Source organism: Heterodontus francisci, chromosome 26, assembly GCF_036365525.1.
Source record: "Heterodontus francisci isolate sHetFra1 chromosome 26, sHetFra1.hap1, whole genome shotgun sequence".
Classification (NCBI taxonomy): domain Eukaryota; kingdom Metazoa; phylum Chordata; class Chondrichthyes; order Heterodontiformes; family Heterodontidae; genus Heterodontus; species Heterodontus francisci.
Genome location: NC_090396.1, coordinates 62,646,634 through 62,668,539, shown reverse-complemented (window position 1 = coordinate 62,668,539; position 21,906 = coordinate 62,646,634). Strand labels below are relative to the sequence as shown.

The following is a 21,906-nucleotide window of genomic DNA, read 5'->3' as shown; positions in this document are numbered from 1 at the left end:
TTGCAATGATTAATCAACAACTCCAATATCATGAGATCATCTGACTACTGGGATGGTAGAAGGTAATCTAGATGGACCTTGATATTTTAGAGTCATAGAGAGATACAGCACTGAAACAGGCCCTTCGGCCCACCGAGTCTGTGCCGACCAACAACCACCCATTTATACTAATCCTACATTAGTCCCATATTCCCTACCACATCCCCACCATTCTCCTACCACCTACCTACACTAGGGGCAATTTACAATGGTCAATTTACCTATTAACCTGCAAGTCTTCCGCCGGAGCACCCGGCGGAAACCCATGCGGTCACAGGAAGAACCTGCAAACTCCGCACAGGCAGTACCCAGAACCGAACCCGGGTCGCTGCAGCTGTGAGGCTGCGGTGCTAACCACTGCGCTACTGTGCCGCCCACCACCCCCCCCCACCCAACCCCACTCATATCTCATTTAGAAATTCTATATTTATCTTCTTTCCTAAAATAATATAATTGAAGTGGGACAAAAACAAGAAATGCTGGATTCACTCAGCAGGTCTGGCAGCATCTGTGGAAAGAGAAGCAGAGTTAACGTTTCGGGTCAGTGACCCTTCTTCGGAACTGACAAATATTAGAAAAGTCACAGATTATAAACAAGTGAGGTGGGGGTTGGGCAAGAGATAACAAAGGAGAAGGTGCAGATTGGACCAGGCCACATAGCTGACCAAAAGGTCATGGAGCAAAGGCAAACAATATGTTAATGGTGTGTTGAAAGACAAAGCATTAGTACAGATTAGGTGTGAATATACTGAATATTGAACATCAGCAAGTGCAAACCTGAAGAAAAACAACCTGAAAAAAACAGTGGGTGAGCAAACTGAACAAACTAAGATGAACTGAAATAAATACAAAAAAAGATTGTAAAAAATGTAAAAAGGAATGCCAAAAAAAAAGGGAAGAAAAAATAACTAAAAATGAAAGTAAAGTGGGGGGCTGTCATGCTCTGAAATTATTGAACTCAATGTTCAGACCGGCAGGCTGTAATGTGCCTAATCGGTAGATGAGATGCTGTTCCTCGAGCTTGCGTTGATGTTCACTGGAACACTGCAGCAATCCCAGGACAGAGATGTGAGCATGAGAGCAGGGGGGAGTGTTGAAATGGCAAGCAACCGGAAGCTCAGGGTCCTGCTTGCGGACTGAGCGGAGATGTTCCGCAAAGCGGTCACCCAGTCTGCGCTTGGTCTCCCCAATGTAGAGGAGACCACACTGTGAGCAGCGAATACAGTATACTACATTGAAAGAAGTACAAGTAAATCGCTGCTTCACCTGAAAGGAGTGTTTGGGGCCTGGGATAGTGAGGAGAGAGGAGGTAAAGGGGCAGGTATTACACCTCCTGCGATTGCAAGGGAAGGTGCCCTGGGACGGGGACGAGGTGGTGGGGGTAATGGAGGAGTGGACCAGGGTGTCGCGGAGGGAACGATCCCTTCGGAATGCTGACAGGGGAAGGGAGGGGAAGATGCGACTGGTAGTGGCATCACGCTGGAGGTGGCGAAAATGGCGGAGGATGATCCTTTGGATATGGAGGCTGGTGGGATGAAAAGTGAGGACAAGGGGAACCCTGTCACGGTTCTGGGAGGGAGGGGAAGGGGTGAGGGTAGAGGTGCGGGGAATGGGTCGGACACGGTTGAGGGCCCTGTCAACCACAGTGGGGGGAAATCCTCGGTTGAGGAAAAAGGAGGTCATATCAGAAGCACCGTCATGGAAGGTAGCATCATCAGAGCAGATGCGTCGGAGACGGAGAAACTGGGAGAATGGAATGGAGTCCTTACAGGAGGTAGGGTGTGAAGAAGTGTAGTCGAGGTAGCTGTGGGAGTCAGTGGGCTTATAATGGATATTGGTAGACAACCTATCCCCAGAGATGGAGACAGAGAAGTCGAGGAAGGGAAGGGAAGTGTCAGAGATGGACCATGTAAAGGTGAGAGAAGGGTGGAAATTGGAAGCAAAGTTGATAAAGTTTTCTAGTTCAGGGCGGGAGCAGGAAACGGCACCGATACAGTCATCAATGTACCGGAAAAAGAGTTGGGGGAGGGGGCCTGAGTAGGACTGGAACAAAGAATGCTCGACATATCCCACAAAAAGACAGGCATAACTAGGACCCATGCGGGTACCCATAGCGACACCTTTTACTTGAAGGAAATGCATGGAGTTGAAGGAGAAGTTGTTCAATGTGAGAACAAGTTCAGCCAGGCGGAGGAGGGTGTTGGTGGATGGGGACTGGTTGGGCCTCTGTTCCAGGAAGAAGCGGAGAGCCCTCAAACCATCCTGGTGGGGGATGGAGGTGTAGAGCGATTGGACGTCCATAGTGAAGAGGAGGCGGTTGGGACCAGGAAACTGGAAATTGTCAAAATGACGTAGGGCGTCAGAAGAGTCACGGATGTAGGTGGGAAGAGACTGGACCAGCGGAGAAAAGAGAGAGTCTAGATAGGAAGAAATAAGTTCAGTTGGGCAGGAGCAGGCTGACACAATGGGTCTGCCGGGACAGTCCTGTTTGTGGATTTTGGGAAGGAGGTAGAAGCGGGCTGTCCGGGGTTGCGGGACTATGAGGTTGGAAGCTGTAGAGGGAAGATCTCCAGAGGAGATGAGGTCAGTGACAGTCCTTTGGACGGTGGCTTGATGTTCGGTGGTGGGGTCATGGTCCAGAGGGAGGTAGGAAGAGGTGTCTGTGAGTTGGCGTTGAGCTTCTGCAAGGTAGAGGTCGGTACGCCATACAACAACAGCACCACCCTTGTCTGCAGGTTTGATGACCATGTCGGGGTTAGACCTGAGAGAACGGAGTGCCTCAAGTTCAGAGGGGGACAGGTTAGAGTGAGTGAGGGGGGCAGAGAAATTGAGACGACCAATGTCTCGCCGACAGTTTTCAATGAAGAGATCAAGAGCGGGTAAGAGGCCAGGGTGAGGGGTCCAGGTAGAGGGAGAATGCTGGAGGCGGGTGAATGGGTCTGCTGGTCGGGGGGAGGACTCCTGGTCGAAGAAGTGAGCCCGGAGGCGGAGGCGACGGAAGAAGAGCTCAACGTCATGCCGAGCGCGAAATTCATTGAGGTGGGGGCGTAAGGGGATAAAACTGAGACCTTTGCTGAGTACAGAACGCTCAGCATCAGAGAGGGGGAGGTCAGAGGGTATAGTGAATACACGGCAAGGGGTCAGATCAGAAGGGGTGGGGTCAGAGGGAAGTGAAGCGGAAGGAGGATCTGGAGGGGCATTAGTCCCCATCAGCTGCTGGAGCTTGCGTTCCTTAACACCTGAAAGGAAGAAAAAAAGTTTTTTGTTAATGCGTCGGATGAGACGTAAGATGAGATGAAACTGCGGAGTAGAACAAATTTGAGATAAGGTGAGACGGTGCTGCTGGAGAGAGAGGTCCAGTGTGTGCATATGGCGGCGCATAGCACTGAGTGTGGATCTCAGGATGCGGCGAGAGTAGCAGTCCGAGGAACGTTGTATTTCTCGGAGATACCTGTGATCCTGGGTGGTTTCAAAGCATGATGGGTGAAACTGCAGTTGGAATCCACGTGGAATCAGTCGGAGCCGGAGACAGTCACTGAGGAAGGAGATGTGGCTGTGAAAACGGGTTTTGGTAGATACCTTATCAAACACCAGGAGGGAAATAGAAAGCAATGAAGGTGAACAAGGTAAAAGAGACAAACGAAAATCCCGTCGGAGAGAAGAGCAGAACTTCTTCAAGGTAGGCATTCCTGGAAGAGAAGTGGCAGTGAATTAAACACTAAAATAAAAGCAAAATACTGCGGATGCTGGAAATCTGAAACAAAAACAAGAAATGCTGGATTCACTCAGCAGGTCTGGCAGCATCTGTGGAAAGAGAAGCAGAGTTAACGTTTCGGGTCAGTGACCCTTCTTCGGAACTGACAAATATTAGAAAAGTCACAGATTATAAACAAGTGAGGTGGGGGTTGGGCAAGAGATAACAAAGGAGAAGGTGCAGATTGGACCAGGCCACATAGCTGACCAAAAGGTCATGGAGCAAAGGCAAACAATATGTTAATGGTGTGTTGAAAGACAAAGCATTAGTACAGATTAGGTGTGAATATACTGAATATTGAACATCAGCAAGTGCAAACCTGAAGAAAAACAACCTGAAAAAAACAGTGGGTGAGCAAACTGAACAAACTAAGATGAACTGAAATAAATACAAAAAAAGATTGTAAAAAATGTAAAAAGGAATGCCAAAAAAAAAGGGAAGAAAAAATAACTAAAAATGAAAGTAAAGTGGGGGGCTGTCATGCTCTGAAATTATTGAACTCAATGTTCAGACCGGCAGGCTGTAATGTGCCTAATCGGTAGATGAGATGCTGTTCCTCGAGCTTGCGTTGATGTTCACTGGAACACTGCAGCAATCCCAGGACAGAGATGTGAGCATGAGAGCAGGGGGGAGTGTTGAAATGGCAAGCAACCGGAAGCTCAGGGTCCTGCTTGCGGACTGAGCGGAGATGTTCCGCAAAGCGGTCACCCAGTCTGCGCTTGGTCTCCCCAATGTAGAGGAGACCACACTGTGAGCAGCGAATACAGTATACTACATTGAAAGAAGTACAAGTAAATCGCTGCTTCACCTGAAAGGAGTGTTTGGGGCCTGGGATAGTGAGGAGAGAGGAGGTAAAGGGGCAGGTATTACACCTCCTGCGATTGCAAGGGAAGGTGCCCTGGGACGGGGACGAGGTGGTGGGGGTAATGGAGGAGTGGACCAGGGTGTCGCGGAGGGAACGATCCCTTCGGAATGCTGACAGGGGAAGGGAGGGGAAGATGCGACTGGTAGTGGCATCACGCTGGAGGTGGCGAAAATGGCGGAGGATGATCCTTTGGATATGGAGGCTGGTGGGATGAAAAGTGAGGACAAGGGGAACCCTGTCACGGTTCTGGGAGGGAGGGGAAGGGGTGAGGGTAGAGGTGCGGGGAATGGGTCGGACACGGTTGAGGGCCCTGTCAACCACAGTGGGGGGAAATCCTCGGTTGAGGAAAAAGGAGGTCATATCAGAAGCACCGTCATGGAAGGTAGCATCATCAGAGCAGATGCGTCGGAGACGGAGAAACTGGGAGAATGGAATGGAGTCCTTACAGGAGGTAGGGTGTGAAGAAGTGTAGTCGAGGTAGCTGTGGGAGTCAGTGGGCTTATAATGGATATTGGTAGACAACCTATCCCCAGAGATGGAGACAGAGAAGTCGAGGAAGGGAAGGGAAGTGTCAGAGATGGACCATGTAAAGGTGAGAGAAGGGTGGAAATTGGAAGCAAAGTTGATAAAGTTTTCTAGTTCAGGGCGGGAGCAGGAAACGGCACCGATACAGTCATCAATGTACCGGAAAAAGAGTTGGGGGAGGGGGCCTGAGTAGGACTGGAACAAAGAATGCTCGACATATCCCACAAAAAGACAGGCATAACTAGGACCCATGCGGGTACCCATAGCGACACCTTTTACTTGAAGGAAATGCATGGAGTTGAAGGAGAAGTTGTTCAATGTGAGAACAAGTTCAGCCAGGCGGAGGAGGGTGTTGGTGGATGGGGACTGGTTGGGCCTCTGTTCCAGGAAGAAGCGGAGAGCCCTCAAACCATCCTGGTGGGGGATGGAGGTGTAGAGCGATTGGACGTCCATAGTGAAGAGGAGGCGGTTGGGACCAGGAAACTGGAAATTGTCAAAATGACGTAGGGCGTCAGAAGAGTCACGGATGTAGGTGGGAAGAGACTGGACCAGCGGAGAAAAGAGAGAGTCTAGATAGGAAGAAATAAGTTCAGTTGGGCAGGAGCAGGCTGACACAATGGGTCTGCCGGGACAGTCCTGTTTGTGGATTTTGGGAAGGAGGTAGAAGCGGGCTGTCCGGGGTTGCGGGACTATGAGGTTGGAAGCTGTAGAGGGAAGATCTCCAGAGGAGATGAGGTCAGTGACAGTCCTTTGGACTGTTTCAGTTTCAGTTCATCTTAGTTTGTTCAGTTTGCTCACCCACTGTTTTTTTCAGGTTGTTTTTCTTCAGGTTTGCACTTGCTGATGTTCAATATTCAGTATATTCACACCTAATCTGTACTAATGCTTTGTCTTTCAACACACCATTAACATATTGTTTGCCTTTGCTCCATGACCTTTTGGTCAGCTATGTGGCCTGGTCCAATCTGCACCTTCTCCTTTGTTATCTCTTGCCCAACCCCCACCTCACTTGTTTATAATCTGTGACTTTTCTAATATTTGTCAGTTCCGAAGAAGGGTCACTGACCCGAAACGTTAACTCTGCTTCTCTTTCCACAGATGCTGCCAGACCTGCTGAGTGAATCCAGCATTTCTTGTTTTTGTTTCAGATTTCCAGCATCCGCAGTATTTTGCTTTTATTTTAGTGTTTAATTCACTGCCACTTCTCTTCCAGGAATGCCTACCTTGAAGAAGTTCTGCTCTTCTCTCCGACGGGATTTTCGTTTGTCTCTTTTACCTTGTTCACCTTCATTGCTTTCTATTTCCCTCCTGGTGTTTGATAAGGTATCTACCAAAACCCGTTTTCACAGCCACATCTCCTTCCTCAGTGACTGTCTCCGGCTCCGACTGATTCCACGTGGATTCCAACTGCAGTTTCACCCATCATGCTTTGAAACCACCCAGGATCACAGGTATCTCCGAGAAATACAACGTTCCTCGGACTGCTACTCTCGCCGCATCCTGAGATCCACACTCAGTGCTATGCGCCGCCATATGCACACACTGGACCTCTCTCTCCAGCAGCACCGTCTCACCTTATCTCAAATTTGTTCTACTCCGCAGTTTCATCTCATCTTACGTCTCATCCGACGCATTAACAAAAAACTTTTTTTCTTCCTTTCAGGTGTTAAGGAACGCAAGCTCCAGCAGCTGATGGGGACTAATGCCCCTCCAGATCCTCCTTCCGCTTCACTTCCCTCTGACCCCACCCCTTCTGATCTGACCCCTTGCCGTGTATTCACTATACCCTCTGACCTCCCCCTCTCTGATGCTGAGCGTTCTGTACTCAGCAAAGGTCTCAGTTTTATCCCCTTACGCCCCCACCTCAATGAATTTCGCGCTCGGCATGACGTTGAGCTCTTCTTCCGTCGCCTCCGCCTCCGGGCTCACTTCTTCGACCAGGAGTCCTCCCCCCGACCAGCAGACCCATTCACCCGCCTCCAGCATTCTCCCTCTACCTGGACCCCTCACCCTGGCCTCTTACCCGCTCTTGATCTCTTCATTGAAAACTGTCGGCGAGACATTGGTCGTCTCAATTTCTCTGCCCCCCTCACTCACTCTAACCTGTCCCCCTCTGAACTTGAGGCACTCCGTTCTCTCAGGTCTAACCCCGACATGGTCATCAAACCTGCAGACAAGGGTGGTGCTGTTGTTGTATGGCGTACCGACCTCTACCTTGCAGAAGCTCAACGCCAACTCACAGACACCTCTTCCTACCTCCCTCTGGACCATGACCCCACCACCGAACATCAAGCCACCGTCCAAAGGACTGTCACTGACCTCATCTCCTCTGGAGATCTTCCCTCTACAGCTTCCAACCTCATAGTCCCGCAACCCCGGACAGCCCGCTTCTACCTCCTTCCCAAAATCCACAAACAGGACTGTCCCGGCAGACCCATTGTGTCAGCCTGCTCCTGCCCAACTGAACTTATTTCTTCCTATCTAGACTCTCTCTTTTCTCCGCTGGTCCAGTCTCTTCCCACCTACATCCGTGACTCTTCTGACGCCCTACGTCATTTTGACAATTTCCAGTTTCCTGGTCCCAACCGCCTCCTCTTCACTATGGACGTCCAATCGCTCTACACCTCCATCCCCCACCAGGATGGTTTGAGGGCTCTCCGCTTCTTCCTGGAACAGAGGCCCAACCAGTCCCCATCCACCAACACCCTCCTCCGCCTGGCTGAACTTGTTCTCACATTGAACAACTTCTCCTTCAACTCCATGCATTTCCTTCAAGTAAAAGGTGTCGCTATGGGTACCCGCATGGGTCCTAGTTATGCCTGTCTTTTTGTGGGATATGTCGAGCATTCTTTGTTCCAGTCCTACTCAGGCCCCCTCCCCCAACTCTTTTTCCGGTACATTGATGACTGTATCGGTGCCGTTTCCTGCTCCCGCCCTGAACTAGAAAACTTTATCAACTTTGCTTCCAATTTCCACCCTTCTCTCACCTTTACATGGTCCATCTCTGACACTTCCCTTCCCTTCCTCGACTTCTCTGTCTCCATCTCTGGGGATAGGTTGTCTACCAATATCCATTATAAGCCCACTGACTCCCACAGCTACCTCGACTACACTTCTTCACACCCTACCTCCTGTAAGGACTCCATTCCATTCTCCCAGTTTCTCCGTCTCCGACGCATCTGCTCTGATGATGCTACCTTCCATGACGGTGCTTCTGATATGACCTCCTTTTTCCTCAACCGAGGATTTCCCCCCACTGTGGTTGACAGGGCCCTCAACCGTGTCCGACCCATTCCCCGCACCTCTACCCTCACCCCTTCCCCTCCCTCCCAGAACCGTGACAGGGTTCCCCTTGTCCTCACTTTTCATCCCACCAGCCTCCATATCCAAAGGATCATCCTCCGCCATTTTCGCCACCTCCAGCGTGATGCCACTACCAGTCGCATCTTCCCCTCCCTTCCCCTGTCAGCATTCCGAAGGGATCGTTCCCTCCGCGACACCCTGGTCCACTCCTCCATTACCCCCACCACCTCGTCCCCGTCCCAGGGCACCTTCCCTTGCAATCGCAGGAGGTGTAATACCTGCCCCTTTACCTCCTCTCTCCTCACTATCCCAGGCCCCAAACACTCCTTTCAGGTGAAGCAGCGATTTACTTGTACTTCTTTCAATGTAGTATACTGTATTCGCTGCTCACAGTGTGGTCTCCTCTACATTGGGGAGACCAAGCGCAGACTGGGTGACCGCTTTGCGGAACATCTCCGCTCAGTCCGCAAGCAGGACCCTGAGCTTCCGGTTGCTTGCCATTTCAACACTCCCCCCTGCTCTCATGCTCACATCTCTGTCCTGGGATTGCTGCAGTGTTCCAGTGAACATCAACGCAAGCTCGAGGAACAGCATCTCATCTACCGATTAGGCACATTACAGCCTGCCGGTCTGAACATTGAGTTCAATAATTTCAGAGCATGACAGCCCCCCACTTTACTTTCATTTTTAGTTATTTTTTCTTCCCTTTTTTTTTTGGCATTCCTTTTTACATTTTTTACAATCTTTTTTTGTATTTATTTCAGTTCATCTTAGTTTGTTCAGTTTGCTCACCCACTGTTTTTTTCAGGTTGTTTTTCTTCAGGTTTGCACTTGCTGATGTTCAATATTCAGTATATTCACACCTAATCTGTACTAATGCTTTGTCTTTCAACACACCATTAACATATTGTTTGCCTTTGCTCCATGACCTTTTGGTCAGCTATGTGGCCTGGTCCAATCTGCACCTTCTCCTTTGTTATCTCTTGCCCAACCCCCACCTCACTTGTTTATAATCTGTGACTTTTCTAATATTTGTCAGTTCCGAAGAAGGGTCACTGACCCGAAACGTTAACTCTGCTTCTCTTTCCACAGATGCTGCCAGACCTGCTGAGTGAATCCAGCATTTCTTGTTTTTGTTTCAGATTTCCAGCATCCGCAGTATTTTGCTTTTAATTGAAGTGGGATTTCTTTAGGGACACCCATTGTCGTAACTTTTAGGTGACAAACCAGAACGACTGTACCCAAAACCTGTGGCACAAGCCCTTTTCAGGAATTGAGTTCTACAAAACAAAAATGGCATCAAAATAAAAATCAATGGAAAAGTCTTAAAGGGCAATTTTGTGAGGTCTCACAATACCAACAGAGCCTTGCTGTAGCTAGAACATACCGGAAGATCAAGCCTGCACTGCCTGTAGTTTCTGCTACGTGCTGGCTCTACACAAGGTGCTATTGATGGCACAGGGCGTTGCTACATTTGCTGTTATTATAAAGACATTAATGTAACATGCTGTCTGTTCCTTCAAATTAATTTTGATTCAAAGGGCCAGCCGAGCAACTCTGGGCCCCTGGCTGGGTGAAATAATGAATGATTTTATATCTGGTCTTTGTCACAGTGAAATGGAGCTCCCTCCCCTGAGCAACAGGAGCTTCCTCTGCCCTTCTAAACCTCAACCATCTATATATTATGACGTGCTCACTGAAAGTGATCTCTGCCCACACTTCTATTGGTTGTGTCTCAATTGTACACATTTTGAAGCACAGCCAATTGTTAAAATGAATTTCATTGACTTTATAACAGACTGCTGCTTAGGGCAATCAAAGAACCATGTTTTAGATCATACTGTTTTTCAACAACAGTGAGAAAGGCAGTGATGGGAGAGCATCTAATTAGAGGAGCTCATAATATTAGTAGATTTAATATTCTGGTAAGGTACCAGCTAGAAACTGAAGTGCCAAATTTCACAACATATAAATGTAATTCTATGACTAGCAACCCAAGGCTACATACTCTAATGAGAGGAATGCTTTTATTCACATTAATATGGGTTATGTCCTAAAGATATAACTAAGAAATATTTAATAATGGCAAAATTGAGGGTTTGTATTATGCCATTCTACAGAATGTGATATTTAAGTAGACACCATGTTTACCATTGTTGAATGATGTTTGGTATCATGTCCTGCTGAAAATGCAAATATTGTCACAAAGAATAAACATTAAAGAGTTATAACTTTACAAATAATTATCAGATCTAAACAATTCCATAGTTTTGAAATATTTTGGCACTAAAAAGAACAGTATAACAATAACACCTTTAGATGACGAAAAAACAATGGGCTGAGTTTTCATTTAGCTGAGGAGAAGGGACTGGAGACGAGTGAGGCTGCAATTTCGTGTCCACAAGCGACATGCCGGCTTTCTGACTGACGCAGTCCTGTTAACTAGCAATTTTGGAAGAGGCGGTGGATCCTGTATACCAGCCAGCCGCCTGAACGTAGTGGGTGACCAATTAAGCCCCTTGAGGGCTTAATTAAGAACACTGTCCTGACACTAACTGTATTTTCAATCTGGCGCACAGGTACCCGTTGCGCCAGGAGGCCATCTGTGAAAACGTGGCAGCATCCTATTGGCATGGGTGGGTAGATATCAATGCCAGAGGTGCCGAACTATTTGGAAGGCACCGCTCCAAACAGTGGCCGCAACTGTGGCAGTGCCTGTTACTGTGGCGGCCTTGTCCCCTGATGTTCAAAGGTCCTAACCCTTCTGGCTCTCTTACCTAATTTGGCCAGCAACTGGGAATGGAGGCGCTCTCGTGCCTCCCTACCTACTTCAGCAGCTCCCACCTCTGATGGCGGGGCTGCCGATTTGTTAGTGCTGGACGACATCCTACTGGTCCTCTAGACTCGGGAGCCTGCCTGCTATCCTTAATTGGATGGGACTCCTGTAGGCAGCCATTTAAATTGTCCAGTAAATCTAACAGTAGTTGCACAAATACTGGAATCTCTGATAAGGAATCAAATTCAAGACAAAGTGACAGAGTAGAATATAATGGAGATACAAGAGGAAGTCATAACAAATAAATTAAGTGGACTTCTTTGAAGATATCATAATGTTAGGCAATGGTGGAATAAACTTGATTGTAGATTTTCAGAAAGCACTTGATAGAATACTTTACAAGGCACTTAGAGAAATTACACTACACAGTATTGGGAAATAGGAAGGGAAATTGACCAGGCAATAGCAATTGTTCATGACAGGAATGCAGCGACTACAAGAGCTCCTCGTGATCAATCTTTGGACTTCTGCTGTCTCCAGTCTTCACAAATTCCTCCAATAACAGAATTTGTAAATAACATCCAACTTTGGTGATTACATCACATTGTGTGGAAAGACAGAACGTATAATGTAGTATACAAGGGCATTCTCTAGTGAGTTCTTAACCTGTTCCTGATCTGAGAGATAATCTATGATATATTAAATTCAGTACATGGAATGCATATTTCATCAAATACTTTTCTTTTAAACTTACTTCTACCAGTACCCATTCTAGTACCTCCAATGGCTGTTATGTATGTAGGTAGTGCTGTGATAGGAGTTATATTATTATTGTATTATTGGTGTCACCTCTTGTCGGTCTTAGATTCAGCCAACTTGGTGTTCCACATAGTAGGAGTTATTTTATACTGAAATTATAGGGTCAAAACACTAAGTATTTATTTTAATTTATTTTTAACTTTTTTTAGATTTCTTTTTAAAGAAATAATTTTTAATACATTTTCTCCTTTCTTGTCCTCCTGGTCCTTTTTGTTTTTGTTTCTGGTATGTCATTCTATTTAATTTTCCTTTCCCCTTATTGTTCCCTTTTAAATTCTGTTCATCTGTAAGATCTTCCAGCTCCAAGGAAGGGTCCATGCTTGAAATATTTTGTCTGTTCTCTCCATAGTTGCAGCTTGATTTTTTAAAACTAATTCTCCGGGTTTAGGCGACACTGCCAGTTATTGCCTAACCTTGGTTGCCTTTGAGCAGGTGGTGGTGAGCCTTCTTCTTGAATTGTTGCAGCAGTGTGGTGAAGGTACTGCCACAGCGCTGTTAGATAGGGAGTTCCAGGAATTTGATCCAGTGACGATGAAGGAATAGCAATATATGTCCAAGGCAGAACGGTGTGTGACTTGGAGGTGGTGGTGTTTCTGTGTGCCTGCTGCTTTTGTCCTTCTAGGTAATGGAGGTTGCAAGTTTGGGAGATGCTATCAAAGAAGCCTTACTGAGCTGCTGCAGTGCATCTTATTGGTAGTAAACACTGCCACCACGATGCAACAATGGTGGAGGGATTGGAGGTTTGAGCTGGTGGCTGGGCATCCAATGAAGCAAACTGCTTTGCCCTGGGCAGTGTTGAGCTTCTTGGTTATTGTTGCAGCTGCATCCATCCAGGCAAGTGGAGTGTATTCCATCATATTCCTGAATTTGTACCTTTTCGGTGAGAAGTGCCTTTAGGGTGTCCACTGAATGTTATCACATTTTGGTTGTGTTGTTGGTGTGATGTGTCCTGGTGTGCTATTCAGCCACTGCTACCTCCATCTCCACCACCACACAATATCTCCTGCTGTGTGATATGGCTAATATCTCCCCATCCCAGTGCATTTGCTCCTATTGGCTCTAGTCACTAATGAAAAAATGCAACCTGTTTCTCCGCTGAAATCTTGCACATCCACGCTACTGTTGAGTCCCAACTCATATTGGGTCTGCTCCACTTTTACATATATTGGCTGTGCTTGTTACAGCAGAAACTGCATCTGCAGCCCCACCTCTTGATGCAACCATCCTAGCTGATATCTGCAACTGTTTACCGCTCATTACACCTGCCCTGGCCCACAGTGCTTTGACCCCCTCCCTGCTGGCTCTGTTGCCCCAGGCCCCGAATTCCTTTGCCTTATGTATGTTTAAAAGAGGTCTTACAGTCTGCTTGAGATTTTTAATTTTTTTAAAATGGCAAATGATTAAATATAACCTTGTGGTATGACCTCCCGCCACCTACCCTCTTCCTTTCACTTCCTGCCTTGCTACTCTCCTGCCCTCTCACTCCCTCTCTTACACACTCTGCTCCCTCCCTCCGTTCCTCCCTAGCAGGGAGCAAGGATTTGAAGATGAAATTATTTTGTGTTTCCATGAAATGTATAGTATAAAACAGCCGATAAAACTATGTTTTCTCTGGTTCTGACTGAGTTGCTTACAACTTAAGTACTTTAACTAATTGTACTAAGTCATCCTTCTTTTTTTGTTGCTTGCATCATAATCCAATGCCTTCTGCAGCATTACATATGGTTACCTCAGTTGCCCACATAATACAATTACTGCAGTCCATTCTGGGACCAGATTTCAGTGTAAATCTCACTGGTCACTTATCACATTTTCCAGTGGACCTACCTTGTACGATTAATTTCCAACCACTATTTCCCCAACTGTCAAAGATACGTTAACATTTTTCCGAATATGTTCTCTGGACCTTATGTCAGCCTGAGAAACGAACAAGAAAAATATTTACAGCAGAGTTTCTGGGGTTATTTACATGTCCATGACATTTGTGACTGGTGTAAAACCTGTGTAAAATAGGAGGAATCTGCTGGGGGCATGGTATTTTGAATTCAGCCTTTAAAAAGAGTTTGATCTGCAAACCTTCCTGGATGAAACAGAACACAGGAGAAACAGAATACTGGGTGTTCAAGACAGAAAACCTGCCAAACAAGGTCATTTGTGCCATGTGGAATGAGGTGGCACTGGCACTGACTCCCAATTCTCTCACAGGACTGAAGACCAGTGCTGCAAAAAAGTTGAATAAGTTGACTAGGGCAGGCAAGGTTAACATGAATATACCCTGTGCCAGAATTTCCTGGTCATTGAAACCCAGGCACCAAACTCTGCTCACTGCCCTTCAATTGTAATGAAATTACCAGTCATTGAAAAGAGACAACAGGACAGTTAGCTCATTAGAAGTGGGTCATGTGGCTTTAACATGACAACTTAAATTTAAATTTTAAAACTTAAAAGTTTCAGAAACTTGCTAGTCACTGGTTACAGTTATAATATAGCTGGTGCTTGTTGCCTGTAGTGTAATACTCCCTGTTCCAAGTGAGCTCCCAAACACTTATTATGCCAGACCAGTAAAGTGATGCTACAAGACTTGTGTCAAAGCAGCAGAAAAGCCTGCATCAAACACAAGACCTGCAGTGTAACAATGGCACAACTGAACGAACAACACTTCTAAATAGTTTTTCTTGAATTCCATATTTACTGTTAAATATAACAAATAACCTCTGATTCATAAACACTGTATTTCACATTTTACTGAGTGGCAAGACAGTAATAAATGAAAGATCCGGACACTGTAGAAAAAGGATTTGATCAAATCACTGGTACACAATGATCCAACCAAATGTAATCTCCTTACTTTGGCTACAATAACTTCACTTGAATTACTCTGAGTCCCTACGACATGCCAAGTTGACTGAATTAATAGACTTACAAGCTTACAAAAACACAGCTTATAACTATTTTTACAATCTATGTTTGCTTTGTAGGCAGCCAAAATTCACGCCCTTTCTAATTTTAGTGAAAAAGTAGATGTAAGCATAATGTGGTGGAATATTGGTAGAAAGCTCTAATAAGCACTTGACTGTTTCGTGCATTCTGACTATTTGGATCCCTCCAAGTAGGGATTAAAGAACATTAGCAAAAGCGGAAACAAAAATACTGTTTTACTTGCAGAAACCATTATTGATAAAGCTATTCACTGTTGGATGAATTTTTGCACCATTTCACAGCTCCGCGGTCAACCGAAAAGGCTAGTCTGCTGCTAGTGACTTGAACAAACGGTATTACCACAGCATTGACTGAAGTGAATAGTACACAGTAGCTTTATCTTTTAAAAAGCATGGGTATGGTATTAGTGGCGAAGGAAAAGGACGAGAGGACACCAGGGAATGAGAAGGCATTGGAGGATCACAGCTCATAGTGGGCACTACCCCAAGCAGCAAGTATGCAGCAACAGAGTTAGGTTACCTGAGCATGATAGAAGCACAGTGCGCCATGAGGCTCAAGGTCACCAGACAGGCCAGGCCTCAGACAGCCACATGGTCCATGAAGATCTGCACGGACAAATAATCATCTGAAATTCACAACTTGTTGCAATAAATATCAACACTCCCTTTAATTAATGCCAGGACCCTATGAGGACATCTCATAGGAAGCCACATTGCTTGCCTTTTTACCAGCTGATGATTTCTTTTCTAGATGAGCAAAGAATTACAGATTACAAGATACAGCGGAAGTGAATAAATACTATTATATTCTATAGTAGTAGTGTGCCTGTATAATGTATGCTTCTAACGTGAATGCCTCTTGCCCTTTGTGAACATCTCTTGCTTAATGTATGTGTGGTATACTGCTATGTGCTCCCCTAGTTCAAGGAACAGGCATTGGTGAGTGACAACATCATCATTTGGCTAATTAACTTCCCACATCATGTACAGAAGCCCCACTCCACGTATATGGTGAATCCGCATCCTTTGCTGGAGCTTCAGTGCTTTGCTACGTAGTGCCTAATGTCACTTGTGCACATGGCTATTTAATAACACAGAACAGCCACTGACATCAGTACAAACTAGCTGCTTCCTTGCTACGCCACACATACCAATGCTGGAGGGCATTAACCCATCATTCCCACTGATTTGTGTCATTGTAGAACAGTGAATTTCTATGACATCCTAGACTCCCTCTCTCGTGGTTGTATGCCATGGTCTATGTGTGTTGCAGTGGGCCATGATTTCATCTTCAAGTCTGAACCTCAAAGCAGGAGGTAATATGAGCGTTGTTGCTATTGTGCCCGTCTTGACATTCAATAAAATGCGAAATACAGCGTTTATGAATCAAATCAAAGAGGTTATTGATTATATTTAAAAAGAATATATCCTGCCTGTTATAGAAGAATGAAATGGTCAATCTTAAGCTTATGTGTGAAAAAAGACTTCCATCAAATTGTGAAACATTTTTCTTCACTGTGGGATCGGGAACACGTTACAGCTTCAATAAAAACGTCATTTTTCTATAGGTTCCAGTTTGACTGCTAACCTCCTAAAATGCTGCTAAAAGTGACAACACACCACATAGGAAAGCTCTGAGTGGCAGGAGCATTTAATAATTGATTACTGTGGCTTTTCAAATTTGACAGGTGTGATAGAAATTGTGCTGAGCAAAGGAACTTTGTTTTAATACACTTTTATGTTTCTGTCCACAGTCTAATGCAGAGAATTTATATCAGACGTGCTGTGGCAAAACTGTGAATAAAGAAACTTGATGGCTGTTGCAGATCATTTTAAATTAGAATGTGAATTGGATATCATGTGTTAACTTAACTGCATGGATGTGACTGATACTTAGTCAGTAATATATTGGTCTATACACATCAGGGGCCATTAACAAATCATAATGTATAAACTATGTTACATTGATAAGCTCTTTGTAAGTAATAATGAGAAAAATACATTGGGTGGAATTTCCATGTTTATTTGCACCCAGGGCACCTGTAATCAGGGTGTAAAGCAAATACCCAATGTAAAAGATGAAGAAAACCCAGGCACAAGTATATTATGCATGTAATTACACTCTTCCTGAATTTCCTCGCTCATATGCTTGTCTGTTCATCCTGCACCTGAATGCATTTCAGCTCATAACAATGGCTCCAACCCTCAGGCTGAAGAGCCACACATGAATTTCCTGCGATTATGCTAGCTCAAAACGAGCACAAAATTAAGCCCAGAATTTTAAACACAGCAGGAAATAAAGTTGTTTTGTGTTGTTTTATTTTGATTTTTAAAAAAAGTTTACTCCTACTGAGATCTTCTCTGTGCTTTCTGTTGGTTTCTCTGAATGCATTTTTATGGATATAAGACACATTAAAAATTAAGAAGCTTCCAAGATTGCCTGTTGCTAAATATGCTGTGTTAACATGCACCAATAATAGTTAGATGGCTTGAAACTTTACGTATGGCATTAGCTTGGAAGTTTTCTCAAGCTCTGATTGGTTACATTGATTTCCGATTGTTTACGTTCACTTCTATGCTCTGGCATACACTAATGAGATTTGCACAAAATTTGGGAACAAATAAATATCAACAAAATGGGTGTGATTTCGGGCATAAATTCCAGATTATGTCCCCACAGGAAATTCCACCTCATTAAGTTCGTCTAACTCACCTTACCCTTACAAATCCAAATAATGTATAGTAACTTCTTAGATTATTCTTTGCCAGATCCACCTTGACCACATTAAGCATTACCTAGCCTTGCTCTCATCTACCAAATGTGCACACAACTACAGGATCATTCTGAAATACAAAGATAACCCCTGGTTTCTCATCTCCACTACTAATTAACTCCTTAAACCCTTTTCCACTGCCCCTTCCACCCTCACTTCCAACAAGTGCCAGGAACTCATGGACTACTTTGTCACTAAGATTGACACCATATGTTCAGCTGATCCTGCTGCATCCCCTCTATTCCCCTTTCCCACCAAGTCATGCTTCCCCCAAGGTTCCCCCTCTTCTAGCCCTGAACTTCCATCTTTCTCTAGTTTCTCTCCAATTTCCCTTCAAGCCCTCTTCGAGTTCATCTTGTTCACGAGTTCCACCTCCTGTTCTCTCGCCCTTATTCCAATTAAACTGCTGATGACTTACCTTCCATTTCAGGCCCCAATGCCGGCTGATATTGTAAATTGTTCCCTCTTCTCACCTCCGTCCACCTTTCAAACCTGGCATCAGCATCCCCCGCTCAAAAAAAATCATCTTTGACCCCTCTGTCCTTGCAAACTAATCTCTAATATCCCTTTCATCTTCAATGTCCTTGAACATGATCTCACCTCCCAATTCTGTGCCCATCTTTCCTATAACTCCATGTTTGAACCTCCACAATCAGGTTTCCACCTCTGCCACAGTACTGAAATGGCCCTGATCAAAGTCACAAATGACATCCTCTGACTGCCACCACGGTGTATATCCCTCCTCAATTTTCACAAACAAACATAAAGATGGCTTATTTACACCTTTGGAACATCACCCATCACTACCCTTGCCTCAAAAAACTTTCACCCATGTTTTGTTACCTCCAAACTCGACTATTTCAATGTTCTCCTGGCTGGCCTCCCACTTTCTGCCCACCATATTCTTAAGCTAATGTAAAACTCCTCTGCCTATACCTTAACCCGCACCAAGTCCTACTCACTCATCACCCTTGTGCTCGTGACCTATGCTGGTTCCCCGTCGACCAAAATTCTCAGCCTTGTGCTCAAATCCCTCCATGGCCTTGGTCTCTCTATTCCTATAATGTCCTCCAGCCTTACAACCTTCCAACAACTCAGCATTCCCACCACTTTTACCACAGGTCACATATTAACCATGATTTCACTGAATGGCACAACAGGCTCTAAGGGCTAAATGGCTTACTCCTGTCCCTATTTTCCTCTTATATTCCCCCACTTCCTTCACTCCACCACTGGCCTTCAATCACCTAGGCTCTAAGTGCTAAAATTCCCTCTGTAAACCTCTGTCTCTCCATCTCTCTCCTCTTCTTTAAGATGCTCCTTAAAAACCTACCTCTTTGACCAAGCTTTAGTCACTCATGAGTATCTCTTTCTTTTGCTCGGTGTCAATTTTTGTCTGAATATGTTCCGATGAAGCTCCTTGGGAGGCTTTCCTACATTAAAGGTGCTATATTTTGTTAACAAGTTTGTCCCACCCAGTCCTCTGTGCACCTTGTATCGCCTCTCAAATGCTTCAACCTCATGCTCCTCCACCTGCCAAATTTGTTTAAGACCCTCCTGCAACTTGGCTTTGTTCAATCACTGTTTTTTGATTTATCTCATCTTTCTTTCGCTTTTCAATGTTGATATCCTGCACTATGCTTTACTCCTTTAGCTAGATTTCTCAACATTGGTCAGGAGTACTCTCAGTTCTTGCAAACCTCCAATGTGGGTCTATTTGCTTGTTCAATTCATTCCAATGGCTTTTCACAAATACAATGACAATAACTGTACGCAACATTCCAAGCGCTTCATACTGTCTGAATTACCTTCCTGGATTGGTATTCTGCAGATTTATTTCCACAAGTTAAATGTTTTATTTGCTTTGGGCAATTGCTGTCACAGAATGATGTTTTAGACATTGAGCCAATTAGCACACTCAAGTCTTTCTACGGCTGCATTTTATTTAATTAAATGCTTTTCACGGTGAAATGGATTCACTATTCTCAGCAGTGCATGCATCACCTGATGTCTCTCAATGTTAAATACCCTTTGTCATTCATCTACACAATCATCAATAGGCCTTTTTCATGATGTTCATCTCCTCAGAATATCTTGATGTCCTGCAGAATTTTGCATCAAACTTGGATATTCTTACAGTATTTTCTTTGAGATAATGAACAACTAACATAATCTCTGGGTTCAGAATCCAATTAAAAGTCCTACCAGACAGTCCTGCTATGTATCATTTAGCCAATTAATAATCCAACTTGCACCCTCACCATCACGACAAACTACTTTCACTTTAGCCAAAAGACTCCAGTACCTCTAAGTGGTTTCTGGAAGAAAAGTTATATAATAGCTCTGGTTCAGCCCCAACTGGAGTACTGCATCCAGTTCTGGTCCCCACATTGTAGGAAGGATGTGAGGGTCTTTGGGAGGGTGCAGAGGAGATTTACCAGAATGGTTCCAGGGATAGGGGATTTTAGCTACAAGTTACATTTTAGTTGAAAAAGCTGGCGTTGTTCTCATTAGAAAGGAGATTGAGGGGAGATTTTATAGAGGTGTACAAGATTATGACAGCCTTAGATAAGGTAGACAAGGAAAAACTGTTCCCATTAACGAATGGTACAAGAGTGATGGAAGGTTTTATTTGTTTGTGAGATGTGGGCATCGCTGGGCAGGCCAGCATTTGTTGCCCATCCCTAATTGCCCTTGAACTTGGTGGCTTACTAGGCCATTTCAGAGGGCATTTTAAGAGTCAGACCAGGTAAGGACAACAGATTTCCTTCCTTTAAGGACATTAGTGAACCAGATGGGTTTTTACAACAATCGACAATGGTTTCATGGTCATCATTAGACTAGCTTTTTAGTAATTCCAGATTTTTTTATTAATTGAATTCAAATTTCACCATCTGCCGTGGTGGGGTTCAAGCCCATGTCCCATGGCCCGAGCATTAGGCTGGGCTCTGGATTACTAGTCCAGTGACATTACCACTAAGCCACCACCTTCCCTGTTGTCAACAGGGCTATCAAGAGGCACTTGCTTAGAAATAACCTGCTCAGTTCCGCCAGGGCCACTCAGCTCCTGATCTCATTACAGCCTTGGTTCAAACATGGACAAAAGAGCTGAACTCGAGGTGAGGTGGGAGTAACTGCCCTTGACAGCAAGGCAGCATTTGACCGAGTGTGGCATCAAGCAGCCCTAGCAAAACTGGAGTCAGTGGGTTCAGGGGGAAAACACTCCGCTAGTTGGAGTCATACCTAGCATAAAAGAAGATGGTTGTGGTTGTTGGAGGTCAATCATCTGAGCTCCAAGGCATCACTGCAGGGGTTCCTCAGGGTAGTGTCCTAGACCCAACCATCTTCAGCTGCTTCATCAATGACCTTCCTTCAATCATAGGGTCAGAAGTGGGCATGTTCACTGATGATTGCACAATGTTCAGTAACATTTGTGACTCCTTGGATATTGAAACAGTCCGTGCAGAAATGATCAAGACCTGGACAATATCCAGGCTTGAGCTGATAGGTGGCAAGTAACATTTGTGCCACACAAGTGCCAGGAAATGACTATCTCAAACAAGAGAGAATCTAACTATCTCCCCATGACATTCAACGGCATTACGATTGCTGAATCCCCTATCAACATCCTGGGGGCTTACCATTGACCAGAAACTTAATTGCAGTAGCCATATAAATACTGTGGCTACAAGAGCAGATCAGAGGCTAGGAATCCTGTGGCAGGTAACTCACCTCCTGACTCCCCAAAGCCTGTGCACCATCTACAAGGCACAACTCAGGAGTTTGATGGAATACTCTCCACTTGCCTAGACGGGTACAGCTCCAACAACAATCAAGAAGCTCGACACCATCCAGAACAAAGCAGCCCACTTGATTGGCATCCCATCTACAAACATTCACTCCCTCCACCACTGGCGCACAGTGGCAGCAGTGTGTACCATCTACAAAATGCACTGCAGCAATGCACCAAGGCTCCTTAGACATCACCTTCCAAACCCACAACCTCTATCACCTAGAAGGACAAGGGCACCTGTTGCATAGCACCGCAGCCTCACAGCTCCAGGGACCCGGGTTCGATTCCGGGTACTGCCTGTGTGGAGTTTGCAAGTTCT

General features: G+C 45.2%; 1 protein-coding gene across 22 annotated transcripts in view; it reads right to left on the bottom strand.

The window, feature by feature from the left end:
- Positions 1-21,906, bottom strand: part of LOC137384399 (endonuclease V-like) — a 282,278-nt gene that overhangs the window by 162,001 nt on the left and 98,371 nt on the right. For 11 of the 22 annotated variants that reach the window (XM_068058394.1, XM_068058391.1, XM_068058388.1 and 8 more), the window contains exon 8: positions 13,909-13,998. The exons of 9 other annotated variants lie outside the window; for them this stretch is intronic. In XM_068058394.1, the coding sequence (XP_067914495.1) occupies positions 13,918-13,998 (81 nt within the window). In that variant the 3' untranslated portion in view covers positions 13,909-13,917. Of the gene's footprint in view, positions 1-13,908; positions 13,999-15,581; positions 15,627-21,906 lie in introns of those variants that run through there. 2 more of the 22 variants (XM_068058403.1, XM_068058399.1) reach the window with 2 other exon arrangements.